Below are 19821 nucleotides of genomic sequence, written 5' to 3' on the forward strand. Positions count from 1 at the left end.
TCTGTTTGTCATGTAGAAGGAGTTTACATAAATAAAGTTGATTTCATTTTTTTTTTTTAATGTTAACTTGACATGAGGTCATTCCACGAGCATAATCTTAAACAGACGGAGAAATATATTCTACTCAAATAGGCTATATCATATCATGTCAGAAGAAGTGCTGCAGTGAGACTAGTTTATAGGATTGTAATAAGTTTAATGATATGACATTGACATATTTGGCTTATATCAAAGATAAACAAACAATTAAGAGATAAATGCAGGGTTAATGAGCCAATTAACTGGCAATTTACTGATAATTATTCACCTTTAATGGCATTCAACTATTTTCAAGCACTTGCTGATGATTCGAGGGCAAGGTGAGAGATAGTTAAATTGCATTAATGTCTAATTAATTTAAAGTTAATCATGATATCTCCTGCAAAGACTGTCTTTAGTTTGGTATTGTGACAAAATACCTAAGCCAGGGAAGTATGCGACTTTACATGTACCCAGACAAGTAATCTCATCAAGGACATGTTGAAAATAAGCATATTATCCATTTCTATGTGTTAATGATCTTCTTCAAATCCCATTGTAATGTATAGATTGTCTGAAAGAAACCTCACACTCCTCTCCTTCTGCACACTGCCTGCTGACATTACTGTTTGATCAATTGCCTGTAACTGATCCCTTAAAATAATTCCTCAATTTGCATGCTTTTTACTCCAACTAGCACATATTAAATTAAAAATTACCAATATTGCATATCTAAACATTACATTTCAGAAAAATTAAGATTCACAGTGATACCTATTAATTAGTCCATAATAAAACTGTCAAGTAGATAGGACAGTATGGCAGCCCAGAGTCAGTTTGAACAAGTGAACATTATCACCTTAAAAGTATTTATTGCATTGAATAGCGCTACATTATGTTAAATTCTTTGCACCTAAATATAACAACTGCAATCACTGCAGAGCTTTTTCTTTACTCACAACAAAACTCTAAGCCTTGAAACCTTACTATGTTTGCATGACTGATAATCCAAAGGGTGTGACACACCAGACCGGGGGGTGGGGTGGGTGGGGGCAGTGTTGTTATTGTGGAACCCAACAATAACCTGATTGCATTTGCAAAGGCATTTATCTTGCAGGTAATTAATGTTGCAGGATGTATAGGTTGTACTTGTATTGTTACTAAATTGTTCCCCATTACTGATTATGACTTTTATCCGCCCTTATACTTGTTGTGATATTGCTCCATCTAGTGGAGAATCTAAGAGTTGCTATTTAAGTGTAATTTAATATATTTGACCTTAAATAAATGTATTTGGCACAGAATTGAACCTATTTTTTTTTTAGATTCTGGACATACCCAGATAGTAATTACAACCAATGCAAACACAGTATGGTTTGATTACACACTATTGCGGATTATGTTAATCTAACACAAAAAGTGTTTAAATGTTACAAAGGTTTCTCTCAATAAAGACAAACACAGTTGAGGTTTTATATCAATGTATTAATGTTTTATTCTAATTACAATAAACAGAATATATCAGTCCCTTATTTGTACAAAAATACCTGAAAAGGTTACAATTAAGATTTATAAGCCATTCAACTATTTACAGATTGAAGCAAAGCACATTTTGAATACAGGAGCTCTCTCTTAGAAAAAAAAAGAGAAAAGTTACTGTTTTCTTTTTTTGCATTCCCTGAAATACATAATAGTTTATATTTTTATATATAGATATATTTTTTACTTTACTCATTTGTACAGCCACGGTATCTTGCATTGTGACACCATTATGAAAATGCATGAGTCAAGATGATAATCCATCAATCCACCTTTGCAGGATCAGGGCCCAATTCAACTCCAAAAGTAAACTGAAAGTACAAGCATTCATTCTCAACCACCTTTCGCCAGAATCATTCAGAGAGCCGTTTTCTGTTCTTGAATTGTTTTTCACCGAGTACTTCTTAAAATTGCAAAGTTTATGAGTGTGAACGGTCCCCTCTGAACGGTAGCTTTGTCTGTCATTTGGTCCACATGTTAGGTCTGGTTTGTGCAGAGAAAGAGAAGTCATCAGAGGCACCATCTGTGTTTGCCTGGCTACCAAAAGTGACACTGGGCTCAAATGTCAGTTTTATTAACATGGTTATAATTTCGAATTGATGGCATGAATATTAGGGGTCTTAGGGGTGATGACTGAGATTGAATTGGTAACATTGTTTCAGATGGGTTTTTCAATCAGCTCCGGTAGCCAGGTAAGTATTTTATATAGACAGTTTAAACAATAGAATGAACAACACTGTTTACTGTACTCTTTAAATACTACTGGATCTACTCCATTTTGCTGCAAGGATATTTTTCAAGTAATCACAACTAGAAGATTGGTGGTGCACATACTGTAATAGAGAAAGTCTGCCGTAACAACTCCCAGCTTAATGAAACTAAAATATTTGTGAATCCATCATCATCTTGCACCTAAAAAGCCCAAGAGAGCTGAAGGACCAGTAGTTTTTAACATGCTCCAAGTCAACCCTGAGCAACCCAGTTACATTCATTTCTGTTAGAATAAAACATCCAAATCCCCTGATTTATATTTCACATAGTTACTAATTTAATTTACTTTCTGATCTTTGCATTTAGAGTTTCAGTTTGTATGAAAATACTCTCTTCACCCTAAAGCCTATCTGTCCCTCACTTGTTGTGACTTTTGCTACCATTCATGTCCGTCCGGAAAAAAAAAATCTAGGAAGTTTGAGGATGAGTGCAGAGTGGGGAATCTGAATCGAATCTCGAATAATAAATAAAATAAAAATAATAACTACAAAATAATTGATGAGTTGTTGTAATCCAGATATCGAATATCAGTGACAGAATCTCTACACAATAAACTCAAAATCCACATTCATGCAAATGTTAAAACCTACCTACTGACTTACTACTTTCTTTATTCTGCTCAAAGGAGGTCAACGCTGTAACTGCTCTGATATCACATGGAATTATCACATTACTGCAGTTTGATTGGTATAATAATGATGACTAACTGTGTCTGTGTATGTGAAGGGGGGATTGCTGTTGTGCATTTCTTCAAATATATCTAATCTAATTATTAAAAGATTTTCATAGAGAAAGTTTAACTTGAATGTAAAGGGCTTTTTTCTACATCTACATTTTTTACAATTCTTTTTTCAAGGCAAGGTGTTTAGAAAGTAAATTATGAGAATGTTTAGGTTTACTTGACCCAGTTTCCCAAAACACTTGATACTTTATTACTCTAATCTATATTTCCTAGTTTAAGTCACCACAAAAGAGTGACGACAGAAACACTTGTTTTTAACATAAAAAGATTGGATTTCCTTATGGTAGATATTTTAATCGATCTGAGAGGGAAAAGAAGAAAAAAAAAGATATTAAGTAATGCTTTGGGAAACCTGGTATTTTTTTGTTTTCAATGTCATCTATTGGAATAACAATGTTAACACTATTGATGCCAGTGTGCTTTAAAACATCTCTTCATAACAAGTATTAATAATGACAATTTTTTTTTTGAAAAAAAAAGGGAAAAGGAAAACAATAGATGGCATGTCATTATAATAATAAATCACACTGGTCAATAATTTCATGGTAATGACAATAGAAATTTACAGAACAGCGCAGAGAAAAAGAAATTAAAAATTTTCAAGTATTCAGTCACATCCAGATAAATAAATACATTTTGCTGCAACAATATTTAAAAAAAAATGATTGAGTCATTGCATCTTAGATAAATAATGGTGACCATGCACAGAGAGTCAATATGGTGCGGCTATTCTGCATCTCAGATGTTCAATATACCTTAACATAACCTGCAGGTAGTTAAATCATGGCTGCTGATATTGCATTAAAGGAGAGTACAACTAGATATCTACCTGTCTGCTGTCTAGTGACCTAACCAGCGCTGCCACCAGAGCTTGGACTAAATCAAACTTTTAAGTGTGAGTTTTGAGAAAATTTCATGTAAAAAACAGCAGTTTGTGGTGCGACATTTCATACAGGACGATTATGAACCTTGTGGTATTTATATCATCAGAAATACTTCCAAAAACTTCCCAGAATTTTGAGATGGCTGGGGTTTGCCCTTCATGTGTTATCTATTTAGTTTCATTCTGCCAGACATGATCAATAGGTGTGACAGAAGAATCCCTATCTATTCAAAAAGAGATTTAATCCAGGTTATCTAGAGACACTGTGCTAAATCTTCCTTTCACTATAGTTAATTACAGGAACTCTATCATAGACTTGGCCACAACACAAAGGGTAATCCATTCAAATACTTTTTTTTGACTGACCTTGGCTGGCATTAGCAAAACAATTGATTTTTGCTGAAATTGCACTGTCTGGGATATAATGAAGGTGTATTCCGTGCCCTCAAACTAAGTCACTAAGAGTTTTACGTCCTGTGTTTTCTGTCATTATCGTAGACACATCATACTAGAGGCAACTCAGTAAATTAGAATAAATGGACATGGGTTAAAAAAAATCAAAGTGGGCCCTGTAGAACATTTGCAGTCAGATCTCCAGTTTTATGTTGCCGCCACATCGCTGACAGTGTATTTTCACAGCAGGCTAAAGAAAGTGCGACGAGAGCGGGTGAGACAAGTCGAGATAGAAAGGGAGAGGCTCTTCTCTCTTTACAATATCTTTTCTACACTGTACACAGATAACTTTTTTCTCGACAGTCTGCCTGAATTCATAAAGAGGTGGTGTGCAGTAAGCAGGATATGTGATACTGTTAGTTCACAAGTACTTCCAGGCAGAAAAAGGCAGCATTATACGGAATGTAATGCACAGAGTCTACTCCTGGTGTGGAGTCAGAGCACGCTAAGGCATGCTCCTAGCCACATTTACGTCTGTCAGCATCTCACTGACTTCCAACAGGAACAGTAGGAGGCAAGTTTGTGGGACATATGTGTGTGAAAAGAGGTCCAGAACAGAAGTTTCCCATTGGATTGGACTGTATCTAATCTAGTATGTTTGATTTTTGTTTCATTTTATTTGCTGTCACTTAAAAAAAACACCTGAAGGAAATGCTAGTGGTTATCCCTCCCTGTGCTGTGGTGAGGAGACTCTCCTTTGTCCCACTTCATCTTTTTTCAACAGGTGTCATCATGCCTTTGCCTGCAGTGAACTCCCACATCTGGGTGCACTTTACTTACTTAATTTCCCCCAAATAACTACCTGTTTTCACTTTTCAACTTTACAATCACTGTCTACCTGGTTACAGAATTCCTCTAGCTTTATTACTTGTTATTTCACCCTGAATGACACCATGGTTCGATTAATGATTATTCATTTTTGTGGAAGCTACACGGGACACACTTTGGGAAATTGGAACATGCAATAGAATAACAAGCACAGAATGACTTATTGTAGCATATGTGAATAATGAAGAGTTGCAAATCTCCAGAATGCAAAAAGTGGGCTTTAAAAAAATATATTATTGAAGAGACTATTGATGACAATACATAACTGCAATGAATGTATCATTAAGAAAAGAAACCCTGTGTGGTGAGAGAGGAGCAAACACTTTTCTGTGAGGGTGCACAATGCAGATTTTGTGTTGTCCACTTTTAAAAAAATACTTTGTTTCACCAGTTCCAGATGTTCCATAGCCATTTTTCTCCGGTAGAGTTTGACTTGACAAACTTGTGATGTTTCCCAACCTCAACACTCTTTCTGGTGCCTCCAATTCTCATCCATGTTGAATTTTGACATGTCCTTGCATGCCTATGACACTAGAGGGCGGTGGCACCATCTCACAGTTAAGACAGCCGAGAAGTCATGCACCGTCAAAGGCCACTCCCAGTCCCATGAGTGCAAAACTAAGAGACAGTCAACTCTCCATCTACAGTATATTGTTTGAGGACGTGTGATGATGTTTGAATGAGTTTGTTCTCAGAGAGCAGAGTGGTCCACACAAAAGCTGTCCTGCTGATTGTCCAGTTGAAGGGAAACACAGTTTACACTTGAGCTGTGTGAAAAAACGTTGAGGGTCACTGTGTCCAAGCTTATTGATGACTATGGGTAGCAAGATTGTGGAAGATTTTGCAACAGCAATGACACAAACGGCAGTGTTCATTTCCTTTATCTTCACGACTGAGGAACATCGAGAAGTTGTGCCTCCTAATCCTCAAACATCCATGCAAAAGGATTCCAACAAGTCTCCAGCAGACTCACGGCAATATAAAATGACAACAAAAGATCAGTCAATTCACCAGCTTCTTGTAAAGATAAAAACAAATGTTTGTTTTAGGCAGAGTCAGGTCAAGTGATGGGGGGTCATGGGGTCAGATGATCCGAAGGTGTCATAAGGCCACGACGGTGCACGGGTGTTTGAGTTTAGAAGGCAGTACTCCTCTGTTGAGCTGGTAGAACTCCACCAGCTGGATCAGGTCGGTGAATTTGGTGGAGCCGTCATCAAGGCTGAAGAAGACTTGGCCGTCCTCTTCACACTGCCAGGGACACGCCACAGGGCAAGAGAAAAGAAAGGACAACAACATCAGACATAGTTGTTTTGGCTATTTAGCAACAAACATATGTGTATATATACAGTATATATCCTGTATATCTTGCCGTTTTTCAAGCCATATTTGTATTTTTCCAACATTGTAGAGGTTTGAGCAACCTTTTTTTTCATTAAAGTTAGACCAAATACACATTTTTCTTTTAATGGTTTAAAGGCTTTCTGGGACTGACACCTCACAGAAACAATGCTTTTCAATGCTTTTTCTTTTCAGGTCCTTTTAAGTAAAACACTAATACCACACTGTTGAAATGTTAAAAGTAAAAACCCTTCATTGAAAATGTTACTTAAGTAAAAGTATGTAAGTTTAATCAGTAAAATATGATCATAATATTAATAAAAATACCATTGTTATACTATATTATTAGAGTGTTATAATTCATGCATTTTTCTGTTGTAGTGGGTTGAGGTGGATGTAATTTTTAACTTCTTTGTATTGCACTGCAACTAATGATTAATTTTATTATTTATGAACCTGCTGAATATGTTCCTAATTGTTTGATGGTTTGTTAAATTTCCTAAAATAATGAAAAATTCTTTCACAATAAGCCAAATCCCAAAGTGATTTCGTTCACAGGGTCTGTTTTGTCCAAGCAACAATACAAACCTCAAAATTATTAAATATATAAAAAAATTAAATAATGAAAAGGAAAATAAGCAAAAATTGTAATTTGTAAGGTAGCTAGTAGGTAAAGCTGTCTGATGTAGTGATGTAGATAAGTACAAGTACCTCAATATAGTACAATGTAATGCAAGTGCAGTACTTGAGTAAATATACCAAATTACTTTCCAACAGTACAGCTGCCTTTTGTCATATATAATTTTGACCAGCTCAGTTTTACTTCAATTGTCTCCCAAAAGGAAAATATACACGTAACAAAAGAACAGCAAAACAGCTTTAACAATAACAACTAACTTCAACATTGTATCAGCACAATTTCATTAAAAAAATTATGAAAAGTATGCATACCGGTAGTATCTGGAAATGTTTGATTTTCTGGTGATGGCACAATGTGAGCACAAAAGCCTTGGGGTTACTCTGACTGACTCTCAGCAGAAACAACCTGTGCAACAAGAGAAAGGAAGATACTGTGAGGAAAACATGCTGAAGACTTGATTTCTTGGATGAAGTAACAAAAAAATGTAGAAAAAATAATGTAGCTATTTTGTTTGTGTTTTATTCATATTCATTGAATAGGAAAACTGCATGTGCTGCCTTACCCATCAACTTGTCCCTGCTGGTGGATAATACGGTGGGATTCTTCTCTGGTTATCCTGCCGTGGAACCACAACTGAGCTATGTGGATGACTGCAGAGAATTATGAAAAAATAAATACATGTTTTTAATACATTTTTCAAAAGAAAAAATGTGAAAAGAAGGCTTTTTTCTCTATGAATGTCTTTGTGTTTACCTGAGCTTAGTGAGGAGTGGTGTAGTGGACTGTGGGAGCCTAATATGTTCATTCGTTGACTCCTCTTCTGAGAGAGACGCCACAAAGAGACAAAACAACAGGGATTAGTTCAAGTTCTGGTGGGTTAGTCTACACAGTCATTACTGTATTGTAAAATGATTTCCTAACCTCAAATAAGAGAAAAGATGTCACCGGACTAAGCTGACTTAATTATTGTGGACTGAGTTTAAGACCGTTCAAATCCATTAGATTAAATCAGCTGCTCTACAGTCATATCAGCTTTATACATACACAAACAACTTTTTTCAGCACAAAATGACTAACACATAACTAAAGAAACACTAACACGACGCAAGGAAAATTAGCTCTGCATTCATATTTAAGCAAAATTAAATAGTGCCATCTGTAGAGATCTTTTGAGGTTTGCTCCAAGCAATATTGACAGAAATAACTGAGGCTGTGTCTCACCCTCCATGCATGTCCCTCCTCCATAGCAGCGCTCTGAGCTTCTACAGGGTTGTCAATCACCCTGCCTATCCTCCCTGAGAAATCCATCGCCACAAGGGAGTTCTCCGATACACTCCGCTAGGGGGAGACAGAGGTACATGACAGTGAAAATGTGGATCCAAAAGCAGCAACACAAGTGCAAGGGTGCATCTACAGTATGTACAAATACAAACAAACAAAGACAGTGCAATAAAAAGTCGGGTGCTGACTGTCTCCTAAAATCTTCTGACTAGTTAGTTAGAAATTCCTGACTCATACATTACAGTAGTATTCCTTCACAATTCAAATTTTACTTTTGTCAAATATCTGGTTTAGTTATTCAAAGCACTAAACTTAGACTGAATTTTAAGTAAAGCAGTAAGCTTACCACAGGTGCTGAGAAGTGTGAAAGTAAGGTTTTTCTTTGTTGGGGAATCTTATAATTCTGGTACAACACAATCCCATACTGTAAAGGAAAAGGAACACAGTGGTAAAGCAACACATTTCTGTGTACTGTGCACATTATAAAAAAACATATTTTTTGTCATGGTGTTACCTTGAAGAGCCGGAAGGCAGTCATCCAGCAGGTCCTGCCCTGTTCATCCTCCGCACTCAGCATCCTCACCTCCTTCAGCTCGCCTCGACATTTATTGGGCTGTGGATTAACAAATGTCACAATGAGAACAGAGATAATCATCATCATCTACCAGCATCACTATAATTACTGTCATAGCTGACGGAAGTAAATTGAGTTGACAAGGATAATGAGAAAAATGTTTTAACTGTTCACTCATCAACATATACAATTTAGAAATAAAAGAAAATATAAGCCAAATAAACACGCACACACAAAAAAAGTTTAGAAATACAGCAATAAACCAGAACATCAGCACTCATATATATGCATGCCAGCACTCCTCTCATAAGACAGGGAGCTGCACAGGATGTCAATCATTCCTCAACTCATAATATTTCATTAGAAATCAGCTTCATCTCACTTCTGTCATCTGAGACTCACCTTGATACAGAACCCGTAGTCTGTGGGTGCACCGTGCTGCTTTTTGCCTGTGATGACAGTGAAGATGTTGCTGTCTTCAAGGTCTGCTAGTAACTGTAGATGTCTGGGCTCCTGGAGACAGAAATAATTAATAAGACGAAACATCACAGAGCGACATAGCCTGGAGGTATACTGAAAGACATATGCATCAATAAAAGGCTGATTCTTTAAAGGTAATTATGTTTAATATGGAATATTTACTAGTTATTACTTGAACATTTCAGTGTAGAATGCATTTGAATTCTTTAATGATAAATAATGACTGTAATTACCAAGAATTACATGTTAGAAAATGACAATGACAAACATTTTGTCCTGTGAAGGTGAAAAGATTGAGTTGCTGTTACCTTTGAGGTTCCTTTTGTAGAGCAGTAGAGTCCTGAGCGCCGCAGGAACATGTAAACTTTCTTCCAGGACTTCCGACCCACCTCCTTCACATACAGATACCCCTGGATCTCTGGACAACTACTGGTTGCTAGGAAGTTCTGAGGGAGGGAGCGAGCGAGAAAGACATGAAGCAGGGGATCAACATCCAAAAGTTTATTTATTCACTCTATAATGTCCTCTGCCTCAGGAGGGAAACGCTGGATCACATCTGAAGCCTATAAGCTCTCTGTCACTGTCACAGCAGACACCATCTGCAGAGGCATCACAGACGGGAGGCAATTGCTTTTTGTCAAAGAACATAGTGTCATCTGGGCTTATTGCATCAGTGGAAGACTGACAGCTGACGGTTGACATGGGCAGCAGTTTGAATTGTTACACACCACAGTAGCGACCATGATAAGAGCAGACACTGTGCTATTGTCAGAAAACCAAACAGTGTAGAGCCTTGAAGATGGTCAACGGACGCTGACAGGACTTAATATGTAATATACATACATATACATACGACAAACACTAAGCTTGTATGTAGAAAAAGCATGTTCAATACATATACATCATTTATTTATATTTCAAGCTAGTCGAATTGCCCTAAAGCTGCATTATTGCAAACGGCCAGCAGGGGGAGACTTCATTAGTTGCAAAAAGAAGTCAGACTGTATTGATGCTTATAAGAAAATGACCCGACCAATCACTTGATTTATTACCTCAGTGAAAAAAGTGGGTCTGGTCTCAATTGCTAATTTGCTAATTTCAATATAGCATGATGTTCATTTTCTCAATTTATGGTCCCATTAAGAGTAAAATAGGCGATAGAGCAGGGTATGCTTTTGGGTTGGGCTACCTTGTGATTGACAATCCACTATTTCAGTTCACTATTTTAATGTTAGAACTTTGACCCTTTGACATCTTAAGGAGTCGGCTGTTGAATATCTGATGAACCTTGCTAACAAAGCTAGTTAGCACTAGCATTAGCTGGTAACTTAGTGTTCAACTCCCTAGCTCCACCCTCTCGTCCAAATAGGGTCCCTTCTGGCTGCTAAAAAAAACAAGATGGGTACAGCCAAATTACAAAAGTCAAGGCTCTAAAACCGCAGTCCACAAAGTAATGGGTGTCATCACAGTGGCTACATTAATATTTTTTCGAGTTTTTTAAGCAGGACCTGTAATGGATTTCTAAAAACATTTGTTTTATTTTGAATTAAAAAAAGGAAAAAAATGTGTTACGTCTTGCTATGCAATGTGCATGCCAGGACTAATACAGTGTACTGTTTTTGTCTTGGCAGGCACATGTATGTATGTGTACATACATTGAATCAACATACAGCACATTCCTATTAGAAACCCTTAAAGCCTAAATTGTCTTGTGGGTGTCTCAAGCATTTGGAGTTTGTGGTTTCCATGTTTCACAAAAATATCACACCATGAAGTGGCAGGTTAAGTTATTAGAGCTGATTTGGAATCTGTGGCTTGCGGCAAGAAGGTAAACTGTTCCAGAGGACTCTTCAATATTTAAAGCACATGTTTCCCAGTGTTTTGGAAACATCCCACAATGGGCCTCACGCATGAGCCTTTCCCGACATCTACGGAGCGCACGTTCACACGCGACCTTCATTCAAAAAGCTTCTCTTTTTTTTTCCGGAGGCACTACACCTTTGCTGCTTTGCGTTGACATATGCTTTTCGCATAAATGGCAAATGTTGCAAACACCTGGCTGAGCTCGGGGGTCTTGGTTTGGATAGCACTCTAATTGAGTGCAAAGATCTTATGTTTAGAATAAGTCAAACATTGGGGATTCCTGACACAACTCAGGCTCACCGCATCCCCATTCATTTATTGACTCCTCTATGTAGAGCATAACGTCTATATGATCAGCAGGGGAGTTAAAAGCTTTCTGTGAGTGGCAAGGATGAGGGGATGGATTCCTCTTGTGATTCTGTCTCTGACAGCTCCATTACTTGATACAGAAGAGAGCCAGACTGCATCCATTAAGACCAAAGCTCTTCAAAATTCCAAGAATCTTTTTGTCTGGTCTCCTTGCAGACCTTTTCTTTTCTTTCTATCTTTTGTGGAAGCATTGTACGGCCTGCGAGTCTTCTGCGTATCACATAAGTAGCATGACACAAGTATGTGAATTTGTGCTGTGCAAACATACGGAGGGGACGCGAAGAACTGTACATGCTATTTCTGACTGCTTAATTCCATCCATCGCAAGTGTGAGGCCTGCGGTGCGTGTGCCGAGACAGTCATGTGTCAACAGGGGATCAACGGTAGTTATTACTGCAGGCTCTGACGAGACACACTGTCTAAGGGTCAGAGGTGAGGTATGTCAGCTTGATTGTACAGTATGTAGCGGGTGCTGACTCGGAGGTAAACTAAGCCGTGTGCGTGCCAGGAAGAGGAGAGAGAATAAAAAAGGAGACACAGAGAAACGTGCGACAGCGTGCGCTGCATGTACCTGAAGGAGCTGAGATGGTAGAAGCATACGATTTGTTTCCTGGCACCATGCGACCATGTGCTCCGGGAAAAACGTCTGGTGGAGAGAGACAGACAGAGAATATCAGCCACTGGAACAATAATTATAGGGTAGGAATTAGTAACAAAAAAAACACACGGCAATCTCATTAGTACAGTCAGCTGTCAGGATGTTTTACAGGAATAAAGAATGCAGACACTTATTAAAAACCACGTCTTTCATTTTATCTATGACGCAAGTGGCCACTTTTTAAACAGGGTTCTTATGACATCAGAGGAAAATTCAAGGACTTCCAAGATACTTAAGGACTCTCGAGGCCCTTCTTACATCCAAATTGTTACTATAGATGCAATTGGGGAAAAAAAAACATTTACAGGATTGATTCATATTCAAATCTATATGCTGACTGTTTGTTTATTAACTTAAACTGAATGTTTTGATTTTTTATTGAATAATTACATGATTGATCATGTAGATGAAAACATTTTTCAAGACGTAAATTCACCAAACCTTCAAGACTTTGTATGAGGCTTGTCTGAAGCAAATTACACCAACAATCCATTTACTTAAACATTTTGTTCATTTTGGCTGAATTTTCGAAATACAAGAGATCATGTGGTGTAATACTGCTATCCTTTCAGCAGCCATATATTCAAGCAGTCTTTCAAATTATCTAAAAATGAAGAGGGTTACACAACAAACATGCAGAAAAAAGTAAAAAATAAAACCAAGAGGAGCTGTGTCCACAGGTGGATTTGTTTTTACAGGCGAATGCGTGCTATATTTCAACACAAGGACGTCAAGAGTGACATAAGAAATGTCTAAGTAAAAGCAATTACCAGTGGGTTTCTGAAGAATTCATATTTGGCATAGTTCTTCCTGAAGAGGAATCTGCTGTCGCTGTTCATGGAGGCCTGGACCTGAACCACCAGCTCATGGTCTTCTAGACAGCGCTCTGAGGTGAGACAGGCAGAAGAGAATGAGAACAATGATGAAGCGTAGTGTTTATTATTCAAAGCATAACAAGATTTTCCTACAACTACACAGATTATACTAATTATTAACCTGGCATAAATATTTTATTTATTTATTCATTAGTTTATTTAAAAGGGGACGGTGCAGTTTCATAAAACACATGATTGTACATGGTTAAAAAAAGCCAGAGTTAGCCGGAAGGCTAGTTTTCATCTGTAGTCCCCTGGCCATGATGTAAAAAAGCAGAGAATTACGAAACAAAAAACAAACAAACAAACAAACAAACAAAAAACAACAACAAACAAACAGAAAACAAACAAACACATACAATACACAGCGCAGCGCACATAGCATGCTCTGTCACAGGAGTTAATGGCAATATGTGATTATTTTATTCCTTTCATACTGCAGTCTCTGATCCCATTCACAGCCCATCCTCACTCACTCCTACAGTCTTTTTCTTCGTATTAGTGATGTAGAAGGTGAATAGAAGATGGTCAGGGTTTTTTTAATATGCACCCACCCAAACTATTATGAGAGCCAGTCCGCAAAAACCTGTGTTAAGTAACCACCTCACCCGAACCACAATCCGCTGCCGTTACGCGTTATAGTAGCACCATTTTCAGGACTGAGGACTGAGACAGAGAGCTCTTTGAATCATTATGTCGGGCTCAATGGTGGATGACTGCCAGCCATCATCTATCGTCTTAACCCTAATTCAAGTGCTGCATGTTGATTAATTCTATCTGAACCCCGTACTTCTGCACAGTTGCAGATAAAAATTAGACAACACTTAAATTTTACATCCTGTAGAATACATTTCCAGCGATGGCAGCATGCAATCGTCTTCAACTTGTGTGACCCATTGTCAATAACTCCAGGGCTTTGTAAAGTCAAACAGTAAAAATGTATTGAAAAAACAAGATGTTATAATTTCCAAAATTCACGACATGTTATTACTTAACAAGATATTCTTCTTCAATCCATATTTTGGCCGTTAGCCCTTCAAACATGTTTTATATTATAGTAAGAAAACAGTTTGCTCTCCTGTTTGCTACACACAGTATGCATGCATTTAATTTATTTGGGGTGATGACATCTTAAAATATGACAGATTGGAAAATCTCAATAAATAGTAAGTATGACAAAACCGTTTGAATAAAACTAAAAAAAACTTAAAAAAAAAAAAAAAAAAAGTGTTTACTTAGAAGCAGTGCATCATGCTGATGTTTAAAACATGTCCATCTTTACATCTTAAGTCATATGTTTGTCCCATGTGGAGCTTCTCACAGTTCCCACCATCATGCTCACAGTTGCACACATTTGCACTTACACGTGGCTAATTTTACCATAAATAATTTTGGATGTGATTCAACTAATAGTGTGTCCTTGTACGGATGTGGTCAGAGGTCCTGCTGATTTAAATTCTGTGACTGATGCTGAAATTCATGACTCACTGGATTCCAACCAGCTTACAAGTTCTCTCTGTCATGTCTTTAATAAAAGACATCCTTCCTTTCCCCAGTAGATCTAATTAAAAAAATTTAACTTCACTTTTGCAATGGCAGTATTTGCTCTGATATCTGTTTTTGATGTGAAAAAGAGAACTTCAGAGAAATCTGACTGCACATCTCTATCTCACATCATTATCTCATTTCATGTGCCCCCTCTCTATCCCCTCTGTCACAATCCCTTTAACACTGTCACGACTCTTCTTTTTCTTTCTGTTTCAACTTGTCGCCTGTCTGATGACTCACTCATGTTCGTGACAGTGACTCACCCCGGCAACACTACCTCACTGTGCCAGAGTTGTTAACCTTTTATGGGGTGACAAGTAGAGGTCAGTGTTACTTATCTCAAAGGGCCATTTCATCCCATTCAGCAGCGTAGCAGTGAGTGGGCAGCAATGCACCAGAATAGGCTCCTCTGTTCAAACACACTATTGTTCGGGTCTCTCGGAAACTTCTATTCTCGTCTACCACCCAACCACATGTGCACACATGATGTGTGACAGCACATGCATGTGCAGTGCAGACTGTATGTCTGCACATACATGTCTGTACATAATGTCTGTGCAGATACACGTGAACACATATGCATATACAAGCAGGATGTTCACATGCTGCAAAAAGCACTTCATATGTACTTATAAATGTTAAAAATATTAAGTGGTTGGCTGAAAATTGTATTTCTACATGGTTGCAATATTCATTTAAATATACATTTTGACTAAATATTAGCAATAATCACATGGAAAAACATATTTTATATCCTCCAGAGCAAATGAAATACTTGACAAATGAAAACTATGGAATGAACTGAACATTTTCATGTGAAATTATTTTGAAAAAATGAATAAAAGCAAATTGTATTTGCAGCATAGTTCAATTAAAAACGATATTTAGAGTTCAAACTAATACACTTTTGTCCTTGTAAACATACACTCAGAATCCTGAATATGCATTTTTATTTTTTTATTTATGCTTCACACCATGTCCCATCAGTGTTGTATCCTTTTTTTCTGAGAAATTTGAGTTAGTACGTGGTTGCTATTATCAATTTAGATTATGTGATTGTGTACCAGGATATCTGGATATATGATTTCATCATGAGACAATTTTATTGAAAGACAATAAATTATCATATTGAATTACTGCCCATCCCTATTTCAGTTCATACCTGGAAAGCCACCAGCCACATACATACCATAGGCAAGGTCTGACAACTAACAGAGCTTCAGATAAGATCAATCATTGTTTGAAATATTTAGATTGCTGTAATAAACATGTCAGACACACACAATGCATACAACACACACTGTGTCTATCATTTTGTTGTAGACACAAAGCCACCTGTGCACACATCTACAAACACACATATGCACACACACCCAGACAGCAGACAGTCACTGGTTCTGCAGTGGCAAAAGCAAAAAACCTTCAATTCTAACCATCAGCACCCTGCTGCTTCATCACATCTCATTTTGTGAAACTTCTAAACATAAAATACAATAAATAGTTATCCCAGGCCTGTAAAGAATACGGTTGCAGTACAGGTGTGCCAGAATAGAAGACAGGCTATAATAGAATAGAGTTACCCTGCGCCAAAAATGATGTCACTTACAACAAGCCAGCCTCACTGTATTTGGCAGTATTGTGTTGGCTGCACTGATGAGAAATGTAAGCGGATCATGATGAATGGTGAAATATAGTGTGAGAGTGTTGGGACCCGTTATTTGAATAATGCAGTATAGTTTTCTCACGTGACAATAAGCCAGACCGACACAAGTTGTAACAACAGAATTCAAGTTTTTTTGTTTTACATACGCCTTTCAACATGTCTCTTCCTACAGTGTGTTTCACTGCTCTATATAAAACTGCACCCCCACCTCTCCCACATATGTTAAACTGTACAGACATGAGCACAAAGCACAGGCTCAACTTGTCCTCCATAAGTGCTTTATAATCGCCCGCTCCTCAGGGGGAGGTTGGGTTTTCTTACGTTCAGCTGACCACAGCTTTCCAAACTTACTGTTATACTGCCAAGTCCAACACAAAATCACCTTGACAGAAAGACAAAGCTCTCTTCCATCTTAATGCAGCCACAAGTTAAACTTGCTTGATCAACCTCTGGAATAGAGCACATCTTTCAACATTTTGTACTTTAAATCGCGCAATCTCAACACAACATTTGGACTTCAAAACATATCAAAACAGTGCGTGTTTTGGTCTTGTAGCTTTTAGCAAATAGAAGCAAAACTGCCAAGCTATGCTGCTATATATTCCCTCCACTTCCTCAAATATGTTCACTCCTATTAATCTATGAGGAATCTTCTGCATAACATGCAACCTCTCTATCTGCTAGTCATCAGCCGACTAGTGCAACACTTAAATCTGTTGCATCAAACTTCTACATTCAATATTATTCCTCATTTGTGATTCCTTCCGCCATTATTCCTTTGACCTTTTTACACTACATTAGTCCTGATGTCTCTGTCTCATGCAGCGAGGGATTCTATTTTCAGTAGAGTGCTCTAAAGAACCTTTAACATGAAACATAGCCTTTTAAACTCTTCATCAATCATCTCCATCACCTCTCTGCCGTGTCATTTATAGTACTGGATCGATAACATTACACAGTCTCTGACACTGAGAGGAGCACAAGGTTTTGTTACAGTGTTCATCAGTTACATCGCTACATCATCTAATCCATAACCTTCAATCATCACCTTCTTACACTCTGACCCCTTCATTGATTTCAAATTTAAAGGGAAAAAAACATTCCTATATAATGTGCTGCATAAAGTTATTGTTAAAAAGTAGCAGGGATGAAACTTATACAACAAGTATGATATTTATTTTAAGAAAAGGCTGTATTCCAAGCAAACTATGAGTGAATGATGTCAAAAATCATATATAATATTCTCTATTGCTTTCACTACCCTCTGCATAGAGCATAAATTATTCTCGCTACCACCAATACAAGATAAAATTCCTCTGTAATGCACAAGAGTCTCACGGCTTTGAGGCTGTAATATTTATCAATTGCTGTGTTTGTTTAATTTATGAGTGGGGACCAGAGACAGTTTCTGCTGGATCCCCAAGAGGTCCAAAAGTATTGGTAAGCTTTAATAAGGCCCCCTGGGAAAGATTGTCTCTGTAATTCTACTGTTTGCTTACATGCAATAACTTCTGGAAACCCTGAGCTCAAGTACACATCACTTTTTATTTTGCTTCGAGCATACAGCCAGTTCTACAGCAACTCTGACCTCATGTGCAATGCATTGCCTATGTCCATCACTTTCTGTTCGCACACAAGCAGATCAATACGTTCAACCTACATATTTTTCAATGACAAGCAGTTCAATGTGAGTGCTCAATGTCTGTCTCGGTTTTTCACCAGATAACATTTCCCCGCTTTGTCTGCACGATGCTGCACTGCCACAGCAACCTTGTACACAGCCACTGTGATGATTAGATCATTGGACATTATGGCTCTGTGCGTGCAAATGCTGTATAGTATGTGCATGCACTCATGCTTGAATACATGCCTGCGTGAGAATATGCGCTTGAACTGTCTGTCTGCCCAAGTATGCGGGCATGCATGCGTTTATGTGAATGCACCTGTGTGTGTCAGTGATTGCATTGCATGTACAGTATAAGGCCCAACCACAAGTCTATTTGTTTCTGTGAGTGTGTTTGAATGTCTGCTCATTGGTGTTTTTGTGTGTATGTGAACAGCCTGCAGGGCTCTGCCCCTTACCTAGCCCTAGCAGCGGGTGGTGTTCAACAAGTGCCCAACTGTTGTCGTCCACACAATGGCTTTTATAAACCAGGAGCTGGCACAGGTCCCTGGCTGTCATGTCGGCTGGGATCTCCACCACTTTACCCATCCCGTCTTCAGTGAAGATCTTCACAATCTGTGGGGGGAAAATACATCAGTTTACTTCTAATAAAATTATATCATTTCAAGGGGGTAAACAGAAGGGTTTCAATAAAGGAGACTGAAAAAAATAACAAAACTCTTTTATTCAAGGGTGTCCTTGATATGATAAAATTGAGCAAAAGATTCCGGCTGCAAAGGATTAACTAAAAATAAGGTGGCTGTTTAAATATGCTTTTTTTAATGGTAACCCCACAGGTAATACTAAGATGCAATGAAGCAATATAACATAAACTATTTTTGAAAACTCAGCCAAATAGGTGGGTGAAGCCAGCAATTTCCTTCAAACACTAGCACAGTATTTATCATATAGAGCCCCATACACTACAGCATACACATGCCTGTAATTATAGCACACAATAGAAAAGAACAGACATTTAAAACTATGTAGCAATTGTGGTGTTAGAAATCACAGACAAGCATTTCTTACAGCAACTTGTTGGTGTAATAAAGAAGCAAATAGTGTATAACAAGCTTCTGCTCTTGCAAAGCAGCACTGTCTCCAACAAATGGATGCATACTGTTCTGTTGAGAGGAAGTATGCATGATGTTTCCAATTATAGCTTATCAAGAAAATGTATGCAGAGATAAGACACGACCATTAAAAATGCTTCGAGCTCAACTTCACGGACACAAGTTCTGTTTTTCCCCTCCATAACTTAAAACTGGGCCAGTAATAATGCAATCCATGAATAACACATGTTTTCATTTTGTTTCTATTAATAATACTGACTCAAGCACGTACACACACACACACATGTTGAGCCTCTACTTCTCTTTCCAGTGTAATGCATGGACTGTATAGCAACAGTGCATCAGACTATGCACACGTTAAACTGCATTATAGGATCTCATCTGTGTCAGAGGCACCATTTACATCCAGGTATTCTTGTATTTACTGTAGGTGAGCTTTCCCAGAATAATACAGGAAATACAACTGCCATTCCTATTGCGGTAAATAGTCCGAAATCTATGTCCACAAAGTCCACAGGTTGGTTTTTCCGTGAATCTATCATTCATAAGATGCACATCTAAT

General features: G+C 37.8%; 1 protein-coding gene across 3 annotated transcripts in view; it reads right to left on the reverse strand.

Annotated features, from left to right (window-relative positions):
- Nucleotides 1–1856: 1856 nt before the first annotated feature.
- The window catches only part of grb10b (growth factor receptor-bound protein 10b), a 75111-nt gene continuing 57146 nt past the window's right edge, over nt 1857–19821 (reverse strand). For 2 of the 3 annotated variants that reach the window (XM_059339244.1, XM_059339246.1), the window contains 12 exons: nt 18606–18762; nt 13208–13323; nt 12351–12425; nt 9856–9993; nt 9470–9580; nt 9008–9106; nt 8840–8917; nt 8434–8550; nt 7966–8032; nt 7775–7862; nt 7524–7617; nt 1857–6482 (listed from right to left, as the gene is read on the reverse strand). In XM_059339244.1, the coding sequence (XP_059195227.1) occupies nt 6336–6482; nt 7524–7617; nt 7775–7862; nt 7966–8032; nt 8434–8550; nt 8840–8917; nt 9008–9106; nt 9470–9580; nt 9856–9993; nt 12351–12425; nt 13208–13323; nt 18606–18762 (1287 nt within the window). In that variant the 3' untranslated portion in view covers nt 1857–6335. The remainder of the gene's footprint in view (nt 6483–7523; nt 7618–7774; nt 7863–7965; nt 8033–8433; nt 8551–8839; nt 8918–9007; nt 9107–9469; nt 9581–9855; nt 9994–12350; nt 12426–13207; nt 13324–18605; nt 18763–19821) is intronic. The other variant, XM_059339245.1, reaches the window with a different exon arrangement.

The sequence above is a fragment of the Centropristis striata genome, chromosome 8, assembly GCF_030273125.1.
Source record: "Centropristis striata isolate RG_2023a ecotype Rhode Island chromosome 8, C.striata_1.0, whole genome shotgun sequence".
In the NCBI taxonomy this organism is placed as follows: domain Eukaryota; kingdom Metazoa; phylum Chordata; class Actinopteri; order Perciformes; family Serranidae; genus Centropristis; species Centropristis striata.